At 64.8% G+C, this 16,379-nt stretch overlaps 1 protein-coding gene across 1 annotated transcript in view; it reads left to right on the forward strand.

Moving 5' to 3' along the window:
• Positions 1 to 227: 227 nt before the first annotated feature.
• Positions 228 to 16,379, forward strand: part of BESB_004950 (uncharacterized protein) — a gene marked incomplete at both ends in the record, with an annotated part of 40,675 nt that continues 24,523 nt past the window's right edge. The window contains 2 exons of the mRNA XM_029359250.1: positions 228 to 12,972; positions 13,605 to 16,322. Of these exons, the coding sequence (XP_029222163.1) occupies positions 228 to 12,972; positions 13,605 to 16,322 (15,463 nt within the window). The remainder of the gene's footprint in view (positions 12,973 to 13,604; positions 16,323 to 16,379) is intronic.

Here is a 16,379-nt window from a genome sequence, read left to right on the forward strand (position 1 = left end):
GTCCGCTCTTTCTCTCAGTTCAGCCCTCTGTGGCATGCTCGTTTGTATCGCAGGCTCCTCCGCTTCGTCTTGCTCTGTTTGGCCAGGCAAATTCTCCGCTCGCGGCGATGTTGCCGTCTTCCTTCACTTCCTCGTTTCTCTGCTGCGCGTGGGTCGCAGCAGCGTGGCGGCTCACCGTCTGAGGTAGTTTTCTCCTTCGATGTTCTCCCGCTACTGCCCTCTCAACCATGTTTCATCGTCTACTGACTTTCCTTCTTACTCGCCTTTTACATTCTCTCAACGTCGACTGCGAGCAGCTCACGGTTCGCTGGAGGTACAATGGGGTGTTGCTTCTTCGTTCTCTGGCTCTGCGGAATCGAGTTCTGTGTCAGCTTTTTGAGCTCAAGTCAGTCTATATACACTCGGTGCGTCTGCACATCCCCTGGACGTTTCTGTGGAGCAAGCAAAAGTCGATTTCAGTCCATCTCGACACCGTCCTCGGCCTGGTCGCCGCGAGACCCGGCTCGAGTCGCGGCGGCAGCGACAAAACGCAGACGGAGGCGAGCAGCGGGAGGGACTTGTGCCCAGCTGCGCAGCTGAGTAGCCAGAGCGCCGGAGACAGCGGCTGGGAAAAGCGGAGGAGGAAAAGGGCGGAGGAGCGAAAGGAACGAAAGCGCTCATTGCCTCCTTGCGCGGGGCTTGCTCACGATGACCACGGCGGCGACGTAGTCTCCCCTGATTCTCCATCTGGATCTTCTCATCACTTGCCTTACTCCTCGAGCTCGGCTGCTTCTACGAATGATGAGCACTTCGCTGTCTGGCGAGATACCGCTGGACACGACGAACCTACTCGAGGCTTGCGTGCCGCGGAAAGGTGGCTCGGGCCTGGCGGCTTGGTCTCCTCCCCACTTCCGGCCGCAGGCGATAGAGGGCCTTCTCTACAGTCTTCTCTTCCAGGGCCGCCTCTGTCGTCGTCTTCGTCTCCTTTTTCCTTATTCAAGTCTTCTCTGAGGCCACTGGGGGCTTTGTTTCAACGCGCACTTAACACGGTCCTACCTGCTTCTCTGTATCCGTTCTCGCCCGCTCTGCCTTCCTCGCTGCTGCTCCAAGTCCTCAAGCGCGTCTCGATTCACGTGACCAACGTGCACATTTGTTTCGAAGACGAATTCACTGCTCCTGCCTCGCCCTTCCAGTGCGGGCTCTCCCTCGCGGGGCTTCACTTCTCCTCTTCTCACCTCGCGCTTCCCGCCGCGTCTCCGCTGTCCCTCGCCTCCGCCCTTCCGCGCCGCGCTGCGGAGCACGCGCCAAAGGGCGGCCGAGGCTGCGACGTAGACCTGAAAGATGCGGGTGCGTCTCCTTCTGCGACCCAAGGGCAAAGCGGCGGAGGCTGCGACGTAGACCTGAAAGATGCAGGTGCGTCTCCTTCTGCGACCCCGGAGCAAAGCGGCGGAGGCTGCGACGGAGAGAGCGAGAGCAACTTTGAGTTGCACTCGTGTCTCTCTTCTGGGGAAGGGACCGGCGAGGAGGAGCCGTGGGATGGCCTGAAGGGCGCCTTTGCGGACTTCCTCTTTCCGCGTGACGTGACCGGCGCGTCCGCCTTGGGAGGGGAGGTGGAGGACCCGTTCGAGCGCTTCTCGTCAGCGAGTGAAGCTGGATCTTCTCGCTCGCCTCTGCTTTCCCCCTCGTCTCACCCGGCGCGCCTTTTGCCTCCGCCTGCAACTTCCGCGGCGCGGGCGTGCGGATGCCGGCAGCCTGCAGCACTGCATGGCGGCCCTGAGCTGGTCGCCACAGGCGGGCGGGGCCTGCGCGGCGGAGAGGAAGCCAGAGCGGAGGAGCGAGAAGAGGCTGCTTCTTCTGCATCGCCTTCTCCGTGCCCTCTTCCCACTTCCTCCCTGCCGGCGTCTTTCGGGACGGCGCGAGTAGGGGCGGAGAGGCCCGCGGGCCTGCCGCCCCCACTCGCGCCTCCTCTCCCGTCGCCCGCGCGCTTTGCGGCTGCAGCGACGCTGGAAGCTCCTCCTACAGAGGGCCAGGTGTCTCCGCCGTTGAGCGACGGGGCGGCAGCCGAGGCGCTCGATGACGCTGACGCGGGAGATCCCTTTGCGTCGCTCTACGGCGCAGGTCCAGGAGCACTTCTAGAGGAGTCGCTGCAGAGAGCTGCCTCCGACCCCGAGCTGAGCGTTGCACGCGTCTCGGGGGACGCCAGCGACCAGCGTGCAGAGCCTGAGACGCAAGAAGTCGAGACTTCCGCAACACAAGGTGAACGAGAGAGGGAGACAGTCAAACCCTGCGCTGACGAGGAACGAGGCGAAAAAAAAGAGGATGCTCAGGCGCAGAGCTACCGTGTATGCGTATCCGAGGCTGGGCGGGCGGCCGAGGGGGAAGGGGAGCTGTCCAGCGGAGAGACCCGCGCGGCGTGGCTATCGCTCGGCAGGGAGTCGAATTCTGCTCCACCCGTCTCTGGACCCGCGGGCCGCGGACCGCACTCGGTGCCCTCTCCCAGTTTGTCGTCTCGGTGCGTCCTCTTTTCGGCGGTGAAGCCCTCTGCGCCGTCCTCGGTGTCGTCTGCGCCGTCGTCTGCCTGTTCGCAGCCGGTGATGGGGAGCCGAGCGGAGAGTCCGACACGCTCGCGGGAAGCGGGCGCCGCCGTTTCCAGGGGGACTCGTTCCTTCTTCTCCGCATTTGCATCGCGAGAGAAAGAGTCAGACCTCATTCGGCTGAAACAGGTCGTGGAGGTCAACAGCCTGCGGGTCTACTGGAGAAGCAACGCGCGCGTTCTTCTATCTCGCACGGAAGACCTTCCGCTGCGTAGACTCCTCGAGCGAGCCTCGCCCTCCTCGCTCTCCTCATTCTCGTCGCGTGCCTCGCCTTCCTGTGCCTCGCCGCGGGGGGTGGCAGGCCCTCGCACGCCGGCGTCCGGTGGGGGGGTCGGAGACAGTGCAGAGCAAGTAACTGCGAGCGCCGAAGAACGAGAAGAAAGCAGCGACGCAGAAAGCGATGGAGGACAGCCAAGGCCGCCCCGAGACGACGCGATGGGAGCAGACGCCGAAGCAGCGTGGGACGTTTTGAAGCCTGCAACTCTGTCCGTTGTCACACTCACGACGATCCAGCGAAACGGTTCGTCTAAACTGTTCACCCAACACCCACGCGCCGTGTCTTCAGACTGCCATGTGCCCCGCGCTGGAACGTCGTCCGCTGCCTCATCTGCGTCCTTCACCGCCTCGCAAGGCTCTTCCGCTCCGCGCCCTCCCCCGTTTCTTCATCGGGCGATGGAGACAGAGATCAGGGCGCGTAGCGACCCTCGCCACGCCTTCGCATCTCCGCCGCGTGCCTCGTCGTCGCGCACTCACACGACGGGCGGCCTCGAGGGCCCCTGGGAGTTCCGCTCGCCTCCTCTCGGTCCGCTGGAAAGGCCGGGCAGTTCTGCGCTGTTTTCCTCCTCTCCGCCCTCGTCTTGGCCGTTCGCCGGCGCTGCGGTGCATGCGCCCCTGAGAGCTGCTTTTCCGTCGAATACAGAGGAGCCGCGCCCTGCGTCTGTGGGCAGAGAACGCGGGGAGGCAGTCCACGCCCCTCCCACGGCCTCGCATTTGGCGCCTGCCTCGATTTCATCGGCGCGCCTCTGCGCGCCTTCGTCTGCCGCTGCTTCGCAGTGTCTGTACAGCGTGTCGGCGGAAACGCGGGTCTTTTTGCCTGGGATTGATGTGGAGATCTCGCGTGAGCAGATTCTCGATTTGCTACATCTCCACGCTCGCGTTGCTTCCCAGTTGCGTGTGACGCATCCCCACGCGTCGCCTTCATCTCCTCCCTCTAGGTCGTCATCGTTTTCTTCCCTGTCGTTTTCGTCCCTCGCCTCTCCGCGGCTCACAGTCCAGCGCCCATCATTTCTGCCTGCTTCGCAGCTCGCAGAGCGTGGGAAGGAAGCTGTGCCCGCGACGGGTTTGCGCAGAAGCGACGTCCAGTCTCGCCAGCCGTCCCACTCTTCCTCGCGCTCCTCCTCTTCGTCTTCTCGTACCTCTGTGTCGGCGCACAGCGCCCATGCCCCCCTGCCGCCGCGGCCCCTGTACCTGCCTCCGCCCCTGCCTGCGCATGACAGAGCAAACTCGCGTTGGTCTTCTTTGCCTCCTTCGCCCTCCGCGAGCGCGTCACAAACTGCGCCTTCCGGCTCGGTCGCCGGCGTTGCCGCGTCTTCCTCCGCGACTTCGTTGTCGGTTCACTGCCATAGGCCCGCGGCGACCATGACCTCGGGCGCGCACCGGCGCCCGCACGAACACGCAGGGGGGGGAGAGCGTTTCGCGGCCGGCGCTTGCGAATCAAATCAGCCAGCGGTCGCAGAAGCCAAACAGAGCCTAGTCGCGCTGTCGTCTCTGCAAGTCAGTCTGCGAAACGAGGTCACCCGCGTGACGTTGCACTGGCGAGAGAGCGCCACAAGGCCCGAGGGAGTCGTGAGAGAGGGCGGCGCGTTGCAGCCAGAAGAAGGTGATTCCTGCGGCGACGAAGGTGGCCTCAGCTCACAGGGGAGCACGCCCTCGCGGACGGTTGGGTCCGGAACTCTTGATTGCGTGTCGGCCTCCAAGAAGCGGAGCCCAGGCCCCGCGAGTCTTCTTTTGCAGCACCTCTGCGTGGAGGCGCAGATCACGTCGTCTTCGTCTTTCTTCGCGTGTCCCTCGGCCGGCGAGGGAGTGCTGAGAGCAGGGACGCACAGACTAAGAAGGCGAGAAGAAGAGGATAGATCCTGGCGCTACCAGACAACGCCTAAATCCACCTACGAACATGCAATGCCCGCACACGTCAAGGAGACTGCAGCGCGTGTCAGGCATGCGCGTGAGCCAGCTGAGATGAGAAACGAACGTGCCGCCTCGCCTGTAGCCTCTCGGTCGTCGTCCCGTCACAGAGGCGACCGTGGTAGCCCTTGTTGGGCGTCTGGCGGGCAGCACGGAGCCAGCGAAAGGGCGGAAGTCGAGGAGCCATGCAGGCCAACAGGCAGCCACGCGACGCACACTGCCGGGTTACGTCTCCACACGTTCTCGCTTTCGTTTGCCTCGGTCGAAGTGCGCGACGAGGCATGCGGGATTCGATTCGTATGCACAGCGGCGGGGCCGAGACTGCGAAACCGCCTCGCCGCCGCGTCGCGGGCTCGCCTTCTAACGGAGGGAGAGGCCTGGCTTGGCTTCAGCGGAGAGAGGGACGGTGAGCCCTCGCAAGAGGCCCACAGGAGACATGTCTTTGCTCGCTACTTCGACGTTCTTCCATCTTGCATCACGGCACGGCACAGCAGCGGGACAGGCTTCATTCAACGCCAGGCGAGAGTCGAGGGCGCGGGACGAGACGAGACGCTTGCGTCACCTGATGCGGACTCAGAAGGGAGTGCAGACGACTGTAGCGATGAGGATGCCTCACGCAGCCGAGGTCGTTCGTCTCCTGCGAGCTCGGTCGTGGAATCCAGCTGTCCAGAATATCGGTCCCAGTGGGCTCTGCTTGAGGCGGAGAGACACCGCATGCTGACGGAGGCGAGCGAGGCCTGCGGAGTGCTTGTGCACTTTCACTCCCCTCTCAGCGGTGCAGGAGCGCCTGCGTTCTCCACTGGGGTTCCTTCAACTCTGCCGTCGATGTGCGATGAGGGCGGAGAGGCCCGCGGCACCGAGGAAGCCTCGGCGCTTGACTTGTCGCCGTCGCTGCGAGCGTCTGATTTTCTCAAAGGCGGCTTGTCTTTCTTGCATGCGGCTCACAGCCATCACGTCGACGGCGGCTCTCCGAGGGACTGCAGCCGTGCGGCTCTGCGATTCCCGCCTTTCTCTTCATCCTCCTCCCCCTCGGCTACGCCTCTCGCGAGAACCCGAGTGTGGGCGGGCATGGAAGGGCCACGTAGGGACACATTTTCGCAAGTCCTGCAGACGGAGGAGGATCGCCCGCAAGAGGAAGGACGCGGCCGGGACACCAGAAGCCGGCAGGAGTCTTCTGATAGGGGGCGAGCTCGAAGGGAGTTCCCACACGAGCGAGCTGCTTCTGCGCGCTCAGCAGCTGACCGGTCGGAGTGTCTCTCGCGCTCGAGTTCGTCCCTGTTTTCTGCGCCAGTCGCGCCTCCGTGCGGCTGCTGTCCACGGGTCTCCGCGAGCGCCTCGCGGTCGTCGTCCTCCTTCCTTTTCTCTGCTTCCCTGTCTGCGCCTTCGTCTCTCGTCTCTCCGCCGTCTCTCGCGTCTCCGCTGTTCGCCGCGTGCTCGCCTCCGCAGCCCGCTGAAGCTGTTACACACGAACTGTTTGCGCGGTGCGGCAGCCTCTCGGGCGTGGCGGACTGCCGGCGCATTGAGCAGCAACTCCCGTCTCTCTTGTCCTTCGTCTCTCGCCTTCGCGCTACCTCAGTGTCGCCGCTTGCGGACGACACCGCAAGCGAGGAAGGGTGTCAAGAGGACGAACCCACTCCGAGAGGACAGCGACACGATGAAGGCACAGGGGGCGTGGACGCAGACAAACCCAGAGGGCAGAACGCCTTTTCTTCTCTGTTATCTTTCGGTTCGGTGCAGGGGCCTCCGCACGCCGTGGCGCTCGACGCTGCAGTTGCTGGCAGCTCATTTTCGCTCCTTTCTCATCCTCTCGCCACCTCTCCGTACGCGGCCTGTTCGTCGTCTGCTTCCTTCCGATCTTGCCGCCTTCTCTCTTCGCGTACTCGACGTGGGCGAGCAGCGGGCCTGAGACGGAGCCGCAGCGACGCGCCCACAGCAGCCGAAACTGAAAGCAGAAGAAGCGGGGAGGCTGAGGGAGAACCCGCCCGAGGTGCGGCTGAAGGGGATGAAGGAGATTGCAGCGACACAGAGCTCTCGCACGCTTCAGGCATTCGCCTCTCTCTTGGGGGCTTGCGGCTTTCAGCCCTACTGCCGCTTCCCTTCTCTTGTGGATGTGGCGGCGCGAGCCGAGCCGACGTAGAGGCAAACGAGGCGCTTCGCGGTCTCCACAGGCAGGCGACGTGTCTTTCTGCCGAGGCGCCTTTGCGTTTCGCTTCGCCTCTTTTGTCTTCATTTCCGTCGTCTTCTGCCCTCGGCACGACCCACGAGGCCCGCGCAATCACACGCCCCTCGAGCAGCGGCGATGTGCATCCTCCAAGCCCAGGAACAGGGGAAGCAGGAAGGAGCGAGGCCGCCGCAGGCCTTCGGCACGCCCGAGCGGCCTCTTCGGCGCGACATGCGTCATGCTTCGAGAGCGAAGCTGAGTCGCATTTCACGAGGAAGGGACGGCAAGGCCCCACGCGCAGTTGCAGCAGAAGACGGAGCCTCAGCTGCCGCAGCGAGGGAACAGACAGCGAGCACCCAGAGGCGCGCTCTGTCCTGCTGCGCGAGCCGGGGGAGTCTCGGAGGGGCGGCGGGCTTGCGAGGCCTTTATCCAGCGGCCAGGCTGGCGAAGCGTGGCTCAGCGGCTCGTCTTTGACTTTGCACCTTGCTCGCGCTCGTGTGCATCTCGACCTAGACGACATCTCCCTCGCGGTCGCCGCGTCCCTGCCGCTTTTTGCGCGCGCCGTGGCGGAGGCTCAGGAACAGTTTCCGAGGAGACAAATGGCTCGAGCGGGCAGACACACGGCGCTGCCTTTCCGGCGTTTCGTTACCGCTCAGAGTGAAGCCACAGACGACGTGGAGCAAGACGTAGAGGAAGAACAAAGTGGCGATATCAGCGTGGCGCTGCGGCTCGCGAGCACCTGCAATACGCTCGGATGCGCCGCCGCCGCGTCGGCTCCCATCTGGAAACCCGTCGTCATGCCCATCTCCATCCGCGTTGCGTCGGCGTGTCTGCCCCCCAGAGGCTTCGCCTCCCTCTCAGCGGGAGCTGCGCGGAAGCCCAACGCATGCAGCGCTGCCGCGTCCCCTGCAGCGCCCTCCACCGCCCCGCCGCATGCCGCGGGCCGTTCCGCGGCGTCGCCGGAGGCCTCTCGGCTCGCCTCCCAGCCCTCTCGGGTGTTCACGTCTCCCTCACTGCCGTCTGGCGCTTCTGCATCGCGTGCAGGCTCACGGTGGGCGGTGGAGAGTCGCCGGAGGTCAGACATTTTCGCTGGCAACAGCTCGAGCGCCATTGCTGAAGCCGGCGACCGCCACGCAGAGAAGGGCGAGCTACGGCAGAAAGGTCACGGGGAGGAGGAAGCTTCAGAGGACGACGGAGGCCGAGCGACGCCTTTCAGAGCAGACGGAGGCGAGACAGCCGCGGCGCCCTGCCTCATCCAAGTGGAGACTTGGATCAGCCCAGTCGCACTGGTCTTGACGAAGGAAATGCTCGGAGTCACATCCGCCTTCGTCGCGGCTTCGTCGGCCTTTTCTGCGGCCGCCGTACCACGGCAGCCGCCCTTGGCGAGCCGAGCCGAGAGTGAACCGGGCGGAGGAGAGGCTGACGAAGACAGCCAGGAGACCCGCGAGGGAACACGGGAGCGCCGAGGACTGGCAAGAGCCCCTTGGCCTACTGGTGCCCGTGGAAGCGAGGGTGCATGCGGTTTCAACGAGAGAGAAAAGCGACAGATGAGCGGCAGACTGGAGCAAGAGGTTGGGCGGTCAGCCGCAGCAGAGAACGAGAACGAGGCAGGCCGCCGCGCTGGCCTATGTGCGTCTGCAGAAAACCGTCACGAGGGTCGGTCGGCGGCGCGCGGGAGACACGTAGGCGCGAGGGAGATTCCGAGGCCGCGAGTTGCGCAGCGCCCGCCGTCTGCGTCTGCCTCAGCAGTCGGAAGTCCCGGCGAAGAAGATCTTTCTTTCTTCTCGGACACTGAGATCTGGGCGCGTCCGAGCTCGCGGACTCGGTCTCAGGTAGCCGCGTCGACGCCGGTGTCGTCTTGGCTGTCCCCGCGAGCATCTGCGCGAGCCTTGTCGGCTTCCAGTTCGTCTGTGTGCGCGTCGGCGCAGTCGCCAGGTGGCCTCTTGATGGACCTCAACGTGACCTGTCTGCTTGCTGTCCGTCTAGAACAACTTTACATCCGCTACGAGCACGGATGCTCGGCAGAGAGTCGTTCGCACCGTTTCCCGGCGCCGTCTGTTTCCTGGTCGTCATCCTCTCTTCTCAAGTGTCATGCCTCGACTTCCAGTACCGCAGAGACTGAAAGCGAGAAGCTAAAGGGCGACGCCCCGCGCTGGGAATGCCGCAGCCAGCACGCGTCCGCAGAGGGTCTAAGCGACCAAGAACGCATTCGGCTCATGCACGGAGAGGCGTCCATGCTCCAACCTTTTCGACTGCTGCACTACGCTCTAGACATGCGAGGACTTGTCGCCCTTGTCCTCGTTTCTCCTCATCCTTTGTCCTCAGCCGGGTCTCCGCCTCGCCTTGCGCGCGGGCTCCATGGCCTGGGGACAGCAAGAAGTATCGAGATAGATCAATCGCTCTCGTTTTCGAGCTGCGCGGGTTCGCCGGAAGTCTCGCGCCTTCCGTCGCCTCACCAGCTGCGGTTCTGTGCAGCGAGCCACGCGGCAACGCAGAACGGCCAAGAGGCGCAGGGGGCGGAGGCTGAGTCAGATTGCGGAGAGGCGGCGAGCGGAGCTGGTGGGCTGCCGCGCGGGCCGGAGGAAGGCTGCCTGCTTCTCCGGGCCTGCCACGTCCATCTAGAAGGCCTCGATTTCCTTGAGCACGCGTGCGCTGGAGGCGCGGAGACCCCTGATGACGACGAGCCTGACGGAAGTGCGTCAGAGGACTGGGAGGCCGAGAGTGAGAAGGAGAGAGAACGAGACTGTCTTCTGCCGTCGCAGCACGGAAACGTGCTTGCGTTCGCGTGCCCGTCGGCGCTCAACCTGGCTGTCGCCGCTGCGCCGTTCCTCTCACGCGAAACCCAGGGCACGACAGACGAAACACGACGCGCCACGAGGAGCCACAGCCGTACAGAAGACGCTGAAGCGATTGCGGCGGTGAGCAGCGAGAGAGAAAAGAGCGTTGGTCGAGGGAACGGCTTCATCACATCCTCTCGCTCTTCGTCCCTGTCACGTCGCTCAGCACGTGGGGCTTCGTCCTCCTCTTCGTCCTCGCCGCCTTCTGCGTCCTCTGTGTCGTCGCCAGAGACACGAAGCGGCGGAGGCCAGGCGCCCGCCCCGCTTCTGCAGAGCCGCTTCTTTTCCTTCCCCACCCTCTCGCCGCAGCGCTCAGCCCCACCGTCTCCTCTCGCGCTGCCGCCTTCGCCGCCTCCTTCGCCGCCTCCTTCGCCGCCACCTTCGCCGCCTCCTTCGCCGCCACCTTCGCCGCCTCCTTCGCCGCCTCCTTCGCCGCCACCTTCGCCGCCTCCTTCGCCGCCACCTTCGCCGCCTCCTTCGCCGCCTCCTTCGCCGCCTCCTTCGCGGCCGCCGCTGTGGACGACCACCAGCCCTGTGCAGGCGGTCCTGCTCTCTTCTTCTTCAGCAGGACCGTCTCCACTGGCTGCCTCGGTGTGTGCGCCGCCCCGCGTGCGGCCCCGTGTTCCTTCGCTCTTTGGGCGGAGACAGGGCACTGCAGAGGCGACAGCGCAGGGCCTCACTGGCGGCGAGGGGCCTGAGCCGGCGCCCGAATCCGCGGCCGCAGCCGTCTGGTCTGTCTCATTCCTCAGCGCGCTGCCGCGGCTCCTTCCCGTCCCTCCTGCCGTCGTCTCCGGTCAAATGTCACGGGAGGCTCCCGCGGGCGAAGCGCTGCGTGAGAGCAGCGGAGGAACGGGCGCCGCGTCGGCTGCGGGTTCCGCGAATGTCCTCTCGTATCTCTGCCCGGCGCTGCAATCCGCGGAGTGGCTGGAGCATGACGAACAAAGCGAGGATCCCGAATCGAAGAGCGAGCCTGCGGCGTGCTCTCTGTCGTCTGCCTTCTTGTCGCGTTCTTCGTGGACGCGGGCAGCTGCGGCTTCCTCCGTCGCGCCTGCGACCACTTTCGTCGTGTTCCAGTATTGCCTCTCTCTGCGCGCAGCAGAGGAGGCGGAGACGGAGTTCCATTGCCGCGGGAGCTGCGAGTCGGCAGCTGCGCCGCGCTCTCGGCGCTGCGCCTCCTCCTCGTCCTCGCTCTCTTCACTTCCGCAGGAAGCCGCCGACGCAGGCCGCGGCAGAACCGAGGACAAGCCCCTAAACGCATCGGGTGTTGCAGGTCGATACGCCAGCGCCAGGCGCGCGGACGGGTCCGCGCGAGACAGTTTTGCGTGGTGGGCTCGGGTGCAGGTTCGCGCGGCGAATCTCGACGCCGCGGTCTCCGACTCCGGCCTCAAGCGCCTTCTCTCTGTCGCCGCCGCACTCAAGGACGCGCTCGACAGACAAGCCGAGAGGCTGCGTCAGATGCAGTCGGGAACCAACGCGGACCGGCTCAGCTTGGCGCCTCCGCTGCGGACTGCCGGCGCCGCTCCAGGGTCTTCGCTTTCCTCGCCTGCGCTGCTCCGCCTGTTTCCTTCGCCCAACCCAGGCCCGCGCCGCATCCGTGTGCAGACTGAGGAAGTCAGAGGGAGAAGGAGTGACGAGGACGAGACATGCCAATCAGGCCCCTGCATGCGGCTCTCACCCGCAGACGCAAGCGGAGGAGACGGCTGCGTCTCTGTGGAGGTCTCTTTGGCTTCCCTCCGCTGCCACTGCATTCGCGACGAACCCTCTGACAACAGCCGCAAGAGCCAGGGGCTGGCGCTTTCCCTCGCGCCGAAAAGGGCGCTCGGGAGGCCAGCCGCCGCTTCTTCGTCGCATTTTTCAGGACTCCGCGCTCTCTCCCCCCTGTCCGCCTCCGGTGCCTCTGACGAAGCCGCCTTGCCCAACGGGGGACAGACCAGCGAGCCAGAAACCGAGCGAGGTAGGCGCCGCAGTCGGCAGCCGGCGGCGGTTGCCGGGAGAGGCTCAGACCAGCCTGGCGCGTGGTGCGAGCGACAAGACGAAGATGCCTTCGAACGGCGGAGAACCCGGAAGGGAACAGGGAGAGAGCGACGCGCTAGACAGCTGAGAGAGGAAAGCGTTCACCTCCAGCGCACGCCCAGCCGCACGACGGGCTCGAGAGAGGAGGGATGCGGCGACACGTCGCACCGGAGACGCGCTACAGCCGCGAGCCCCCCTGGATGCAGCATCGGTCGCGACTATTTTCGCACGCTTCCTTCTCCTTTCTTCTCCATGGCTGCGTCGAATCTGACGCTCCTTTGCGGCACACGCCTCTGCTGCGCTCCGCTGCGGACTTGGCGCGTTGCGCGGCGGGAGACGCGGCATTCGTCAAACAGAGCGCGAGTCAACAAGGTGTCAGCGGCTGGCGACGAATGGGGAGAGGATCACGAGACGCGTCTGAGCGAGGAGAGAAGGCAGGGAGAGAAAAACGCCAATAGGGAATCCGCGGCGTGGCACATAGCGGACTGGTTTCTCCTCGGCGCAGGGGTCGAATCGATACATGCGGTCGAGAGTCCCAAACTCGTGTCGCGGCCGCCACGCCCCTCTCGTGCTCACTCCAGCGCGCGCCGGAGGGCCTGGGGGCGTCCGGTGGCCTCGCCAGCCTCTGCTCTCGCGCCAGCCCGCAGCCGAAGGGCGCAGCCAGAAGGAGTGGGCGCGCGGGACGTGTCTTGCGAAAGGACAGAAGTACTCGTATCGAGGGCGTTTGAGGAAGGAGAAGACGAGCTCAGCTGCGACCACAGGCCCCGCCCCGGATACGGCGTGTGGCTCGCACTCGTCGGCGCGCATCAGACGGCAGACGGCGATGAGGCTGACGCACAGGCGCCTGCCGGACGCGCAGTCGGTGGCGGCGAGCACGCAGTAGACTTGGAGCATGCAGGAACTGAGCGAGACGGAGGAGAGAGCCGCAGCCATCCCCATCTGCTGCACCGCAGCCACTCTGCTCGCGCACAGTCTGAGGGGCTCTCTGCAGCCCCGTCCTCTCGGAACTCGTCGCCTCGAGCCAGCAGCGGCTCCGGCGGGCGGGGGGATTATTCGCCGTCCCTTCCTGGGTCGTCGGCGTCTCGTCTGCAGCCCCACGGAGGCAGTCGGGCGAAGCGCGGCGGGGCGATTCGGCGCGCACGGTGCGAGGTCCGCCTGGGACAAGTCAGCGCGAGACTCGGCGTCTCCTTCATTTTGCGGACGAGTAAGTCGACCGAAACAGCTGAAAGAAGGAGGCAGTGGGCGTTACGCGCGACGCGCTCAAGGAGCTTGATCGGCACGCGAATCCCGTTTGGGCAACACGAAGCAGGTGGCATAGGCATGGTCGCCACACAAGGCCAAGCGGTGCACAGAGGGTGTAGCTGAGTTTGAATCACAGGCAGTGTAGTAGAAAGACCTATCTGTATATATATATATATATATATATATATATATATATATATATATATATATATATATATATATATATATATATATAGGCAGTATTTCTGAAGGACTTAAGTCCGGATGACTGAGCCTCCGAGCCAGTCGCTGTTCTCTCTTACGTCTTCCACACCGTTTTCGTGGATTAGATTCGACGCCTCTATCCTGCACACTTTAGGTTTGTCTCGCGCTCTGCTATGTCGGCGTTTGAGTTTCCAAGGAGCTCTTCTAGAGATACGGAGTCGCTTCGCTGTGAGTGTCGTCGCTGTGGCTCACACGGTGAGCGAGTGTCTGGCGTGCCTCCGGTTGTTTCACGTTTTTGGAGGGTCATTCCTTCGTTGTTTTCGCGAGCCGCCTGAGTCCACCGGCACCTTTCACAGCGTTTCGTTTTCTTTTGGTTTCCTCTTGTTGCAGTGTGGTGGTTGTACAAACTCAGCATGGGCGTGCGCCGAGTCGCCGCGCTGTTTCCCTCGGCGACCGCAGCCGAGCGCCGCAGGGCCGCAGACGCCGACGCAGAGCCCAAGAGACTCAGAGCCGCGGGCGCGTCGAGGGAGACAGGGAACGGCTCACTGGTGGAGCGGATGGAACGGAGACACGCCCCAGGCTATCCCGCGGCCGAGAGGGGGAGACACGGTGACTGGGCATGGGAGAGAGAGTCAACAGGACATCAAAGGAGCGCAAGCATTCAAGACGTACTTGAGGCGCGAGACAAAGTGGTGCGCCCCTCGTGGAGAAGGGGACCCGCGTGCGCGTCGCCGTCGCTTTCTTCGTCGGGGGAAAGCAGCAGACACGTCGCAACAACGTCTCGACGCGTCCGTTGCCCTGCCTCCTTAGACTCCTCCTCTTCGCTCTCGCGTTCTCTCTCTCTGTCGTCGTCTCCCTCCTCGCCAGAACCTGTCTCGCCGCAGAGAGCGGCGGCCGCGGTCCGGTGCAGTGCCGCAGAAGAGAATGCGTGGAGGGATTCACGGCGGTCGTTCTCCTCGACTCCCTCCTCGCCGTCGCCGCCCTCCGCTTCGTGGTCTTGGTCGTCGCCTCCGTCGTCACCCGCTCTATTCTCGCGAGCCTCATCGCTTTCCTCCGCGGGCCGCAGGAGCGCGGAGTCGTCTCCGTTTGGCGCGCGATCTCCGAAGCTGTTGCAGGACGCCCTTCGTCTGTCCTCAGGAGTATTGGCGTCCTCTGTGGCGTCGCCTGCGTGTGCCGGTGCGCCCGTCGCCGCTCCCGTCTCTGAAGGGAACGCCGTCCGCCTTTCATCTCCCCTGTTTTCCTCCTTCCCTGTCGTCGAAGGCGTGTGCATGCACACGGGTCGGCTGTTCCTTTCTTTCGGCGCCGACCTGGTCGCTGCGCCGTCTGTCGAGCTGCGATCCTCACACGCTTTCCTGGCAGTCCCGCTACCCTCGCCCGGCGGAGCCCACGACGTGGCGGGACTCTACGCAGCGCGACGCCGTGAGCCAAACGCAGCGGCGAGGCAGACCGATCCGCGCTCGGCGTCCTCCATGTCGCACTCGCGGCTTCACGAAGGAGAGCGACGCTGGGGCGGAAGGGCAAGTTGGCACCGCGCAGGCGCCGGGCGCCCCAGCACGGAGAGCACGCAGCTGCCTCCCACTTTCTCCTCGCTTCTCCCGCCCTCGGAAATCGTGAAACTCTCCGCCAGCGGCCCACTTTTTCACGACAAGCCGATGCGCCAGCACACAGCGAAGGCTACTTGTCCCGCGTTCGCCTCTGCTTTTCGTAAGTCGAGTGAGGCTTCCTCGTTCTTCCGCTCGCCGGCGCCTCGGCGCGCCCCTGCGGACGGGGACGCGGGCGCGTGCTCACGGGCGAGCGCGCCTCAGAGAGAGACGCAAGGCTTCCAACGCGGGCGGCAGACGTGCGGCGGCCGCGAGGCGGAGGGGGAGCGTCCCACAGGGGCCGGGGAGGAGGGCGCAGCGCCGCAGGGCAAGACGCGGCCGCCTGCTCCCCCGCTTAGCCTCTGGGCATCCGGTGGAGACTTAAAGACCGGGACGTGCATCTCCGTTTTTTCGAGGTCGCGGGCGGTGGGTAGCGACAGGGAGGGTCAGGCGCGCGGCGAAGGAGGATCGTCGGCGTCTCCGAATGGCGGCCTGAAGCGAGGCGAGACAAGTAGGGCCTGCGCCCTGCCCACGTCCGTTCTCCCGACTCTCCTGGTGCTCCAGCCGGTCTCCGTGTCTCTCCACTATCCACTGGCAGCTTCGACGTCGTCCGGCACCTCGCCGGCTGGGTCGCGACCGTCCCCTTCGTGCAGTCGCTTCGCTTGTCGCGTGGCGGAATACTGCGCCAGCGACTCTGGGATGGAGAGCGAGCCGCTGGTGTTTTCAGATTGCGTGCAAATTGTCATCCCGCCTGTTCCGCCTTCGGGGGAGGCCGCTGGAGGAGACAAAGCAGAGAGACGCCTGCTCCAGAGAGCAGAGAGAGGCCTGCTTTCGTATTCGGACGCCTTCGCCGGTGCGGCAGCGCCGCCGCCGCGCGATGAGAGCTCCTCGGAACCTTCTCTGGGTGGTGACAAGCAAGGGGACGCTACACGTCTTGCCCAGGGGAAACGAAGGCCGTGCTTGCACTTTCGCTTTCTCGCTATGTCGCCGCCCTCACGTCCGCCACCTTCTGAGCGTCGCTGCGTCTCGTCTCACGGCAGCCCTGGCGATGCGCGGAAAGGCCGCAGCCTCGAAGGCTCGTCGTGCGAAGGGGTCGCTGCACAGGAATGCCGAGGTCGGCGGCGGGCGTTTGAGGGCAGTCGACCGAGTCGCCTGACCAGGCGCGCGCCGCGTGACGTCTCTTCGCTTTCGTCTGTCCACGGGTTTTCTGCTCGCGCTTCATCACGGTCTTGCTCTCCTTGCGTCACGCGATCTGCCCCGGCTCTGTCCTCTGGACCTCTTTCGTCTGCGGCGCCGACCCGATTCCCCTTCTCATGTGTCGGCACGCATCCCTTGGTTTCTCCCGGCGTGGCCTTGCTTTTTTCTTCTCCGCCGTCCTCGTCTCTATCCTGGCGAGCGAGCATCGCCCCGCGGCCGTGCCGAGGCAGCGGTCTGTCTGCGTCCGTCTCTGGGAAGGGCCTCGACTGGCTGGCGACGTGGGTCGCTGCATGCCTCCAAACCGCTCTCCAGACCGCAAAGATAATCGCTGGTATGCCTAAATACACGCTTCTAAAAGGGCAGCAATCACGTATCGTGTAGCGTCAGT

This window comes from Besnoitia besnoiti, chromosome I (assembly GCF_002563875.1).
Source record: "Besnoitia besnoiti strain Bb-Ger1 chromosome I, whole genome shotgun sequence".
Taxonomy (NCBI): domain Eukaryota; phylum Apicomplexa; class Conoidasida; order Eucoccidiorida; family Sarcocystidae; genus Besnoitia; species Besnoitia besnoiti.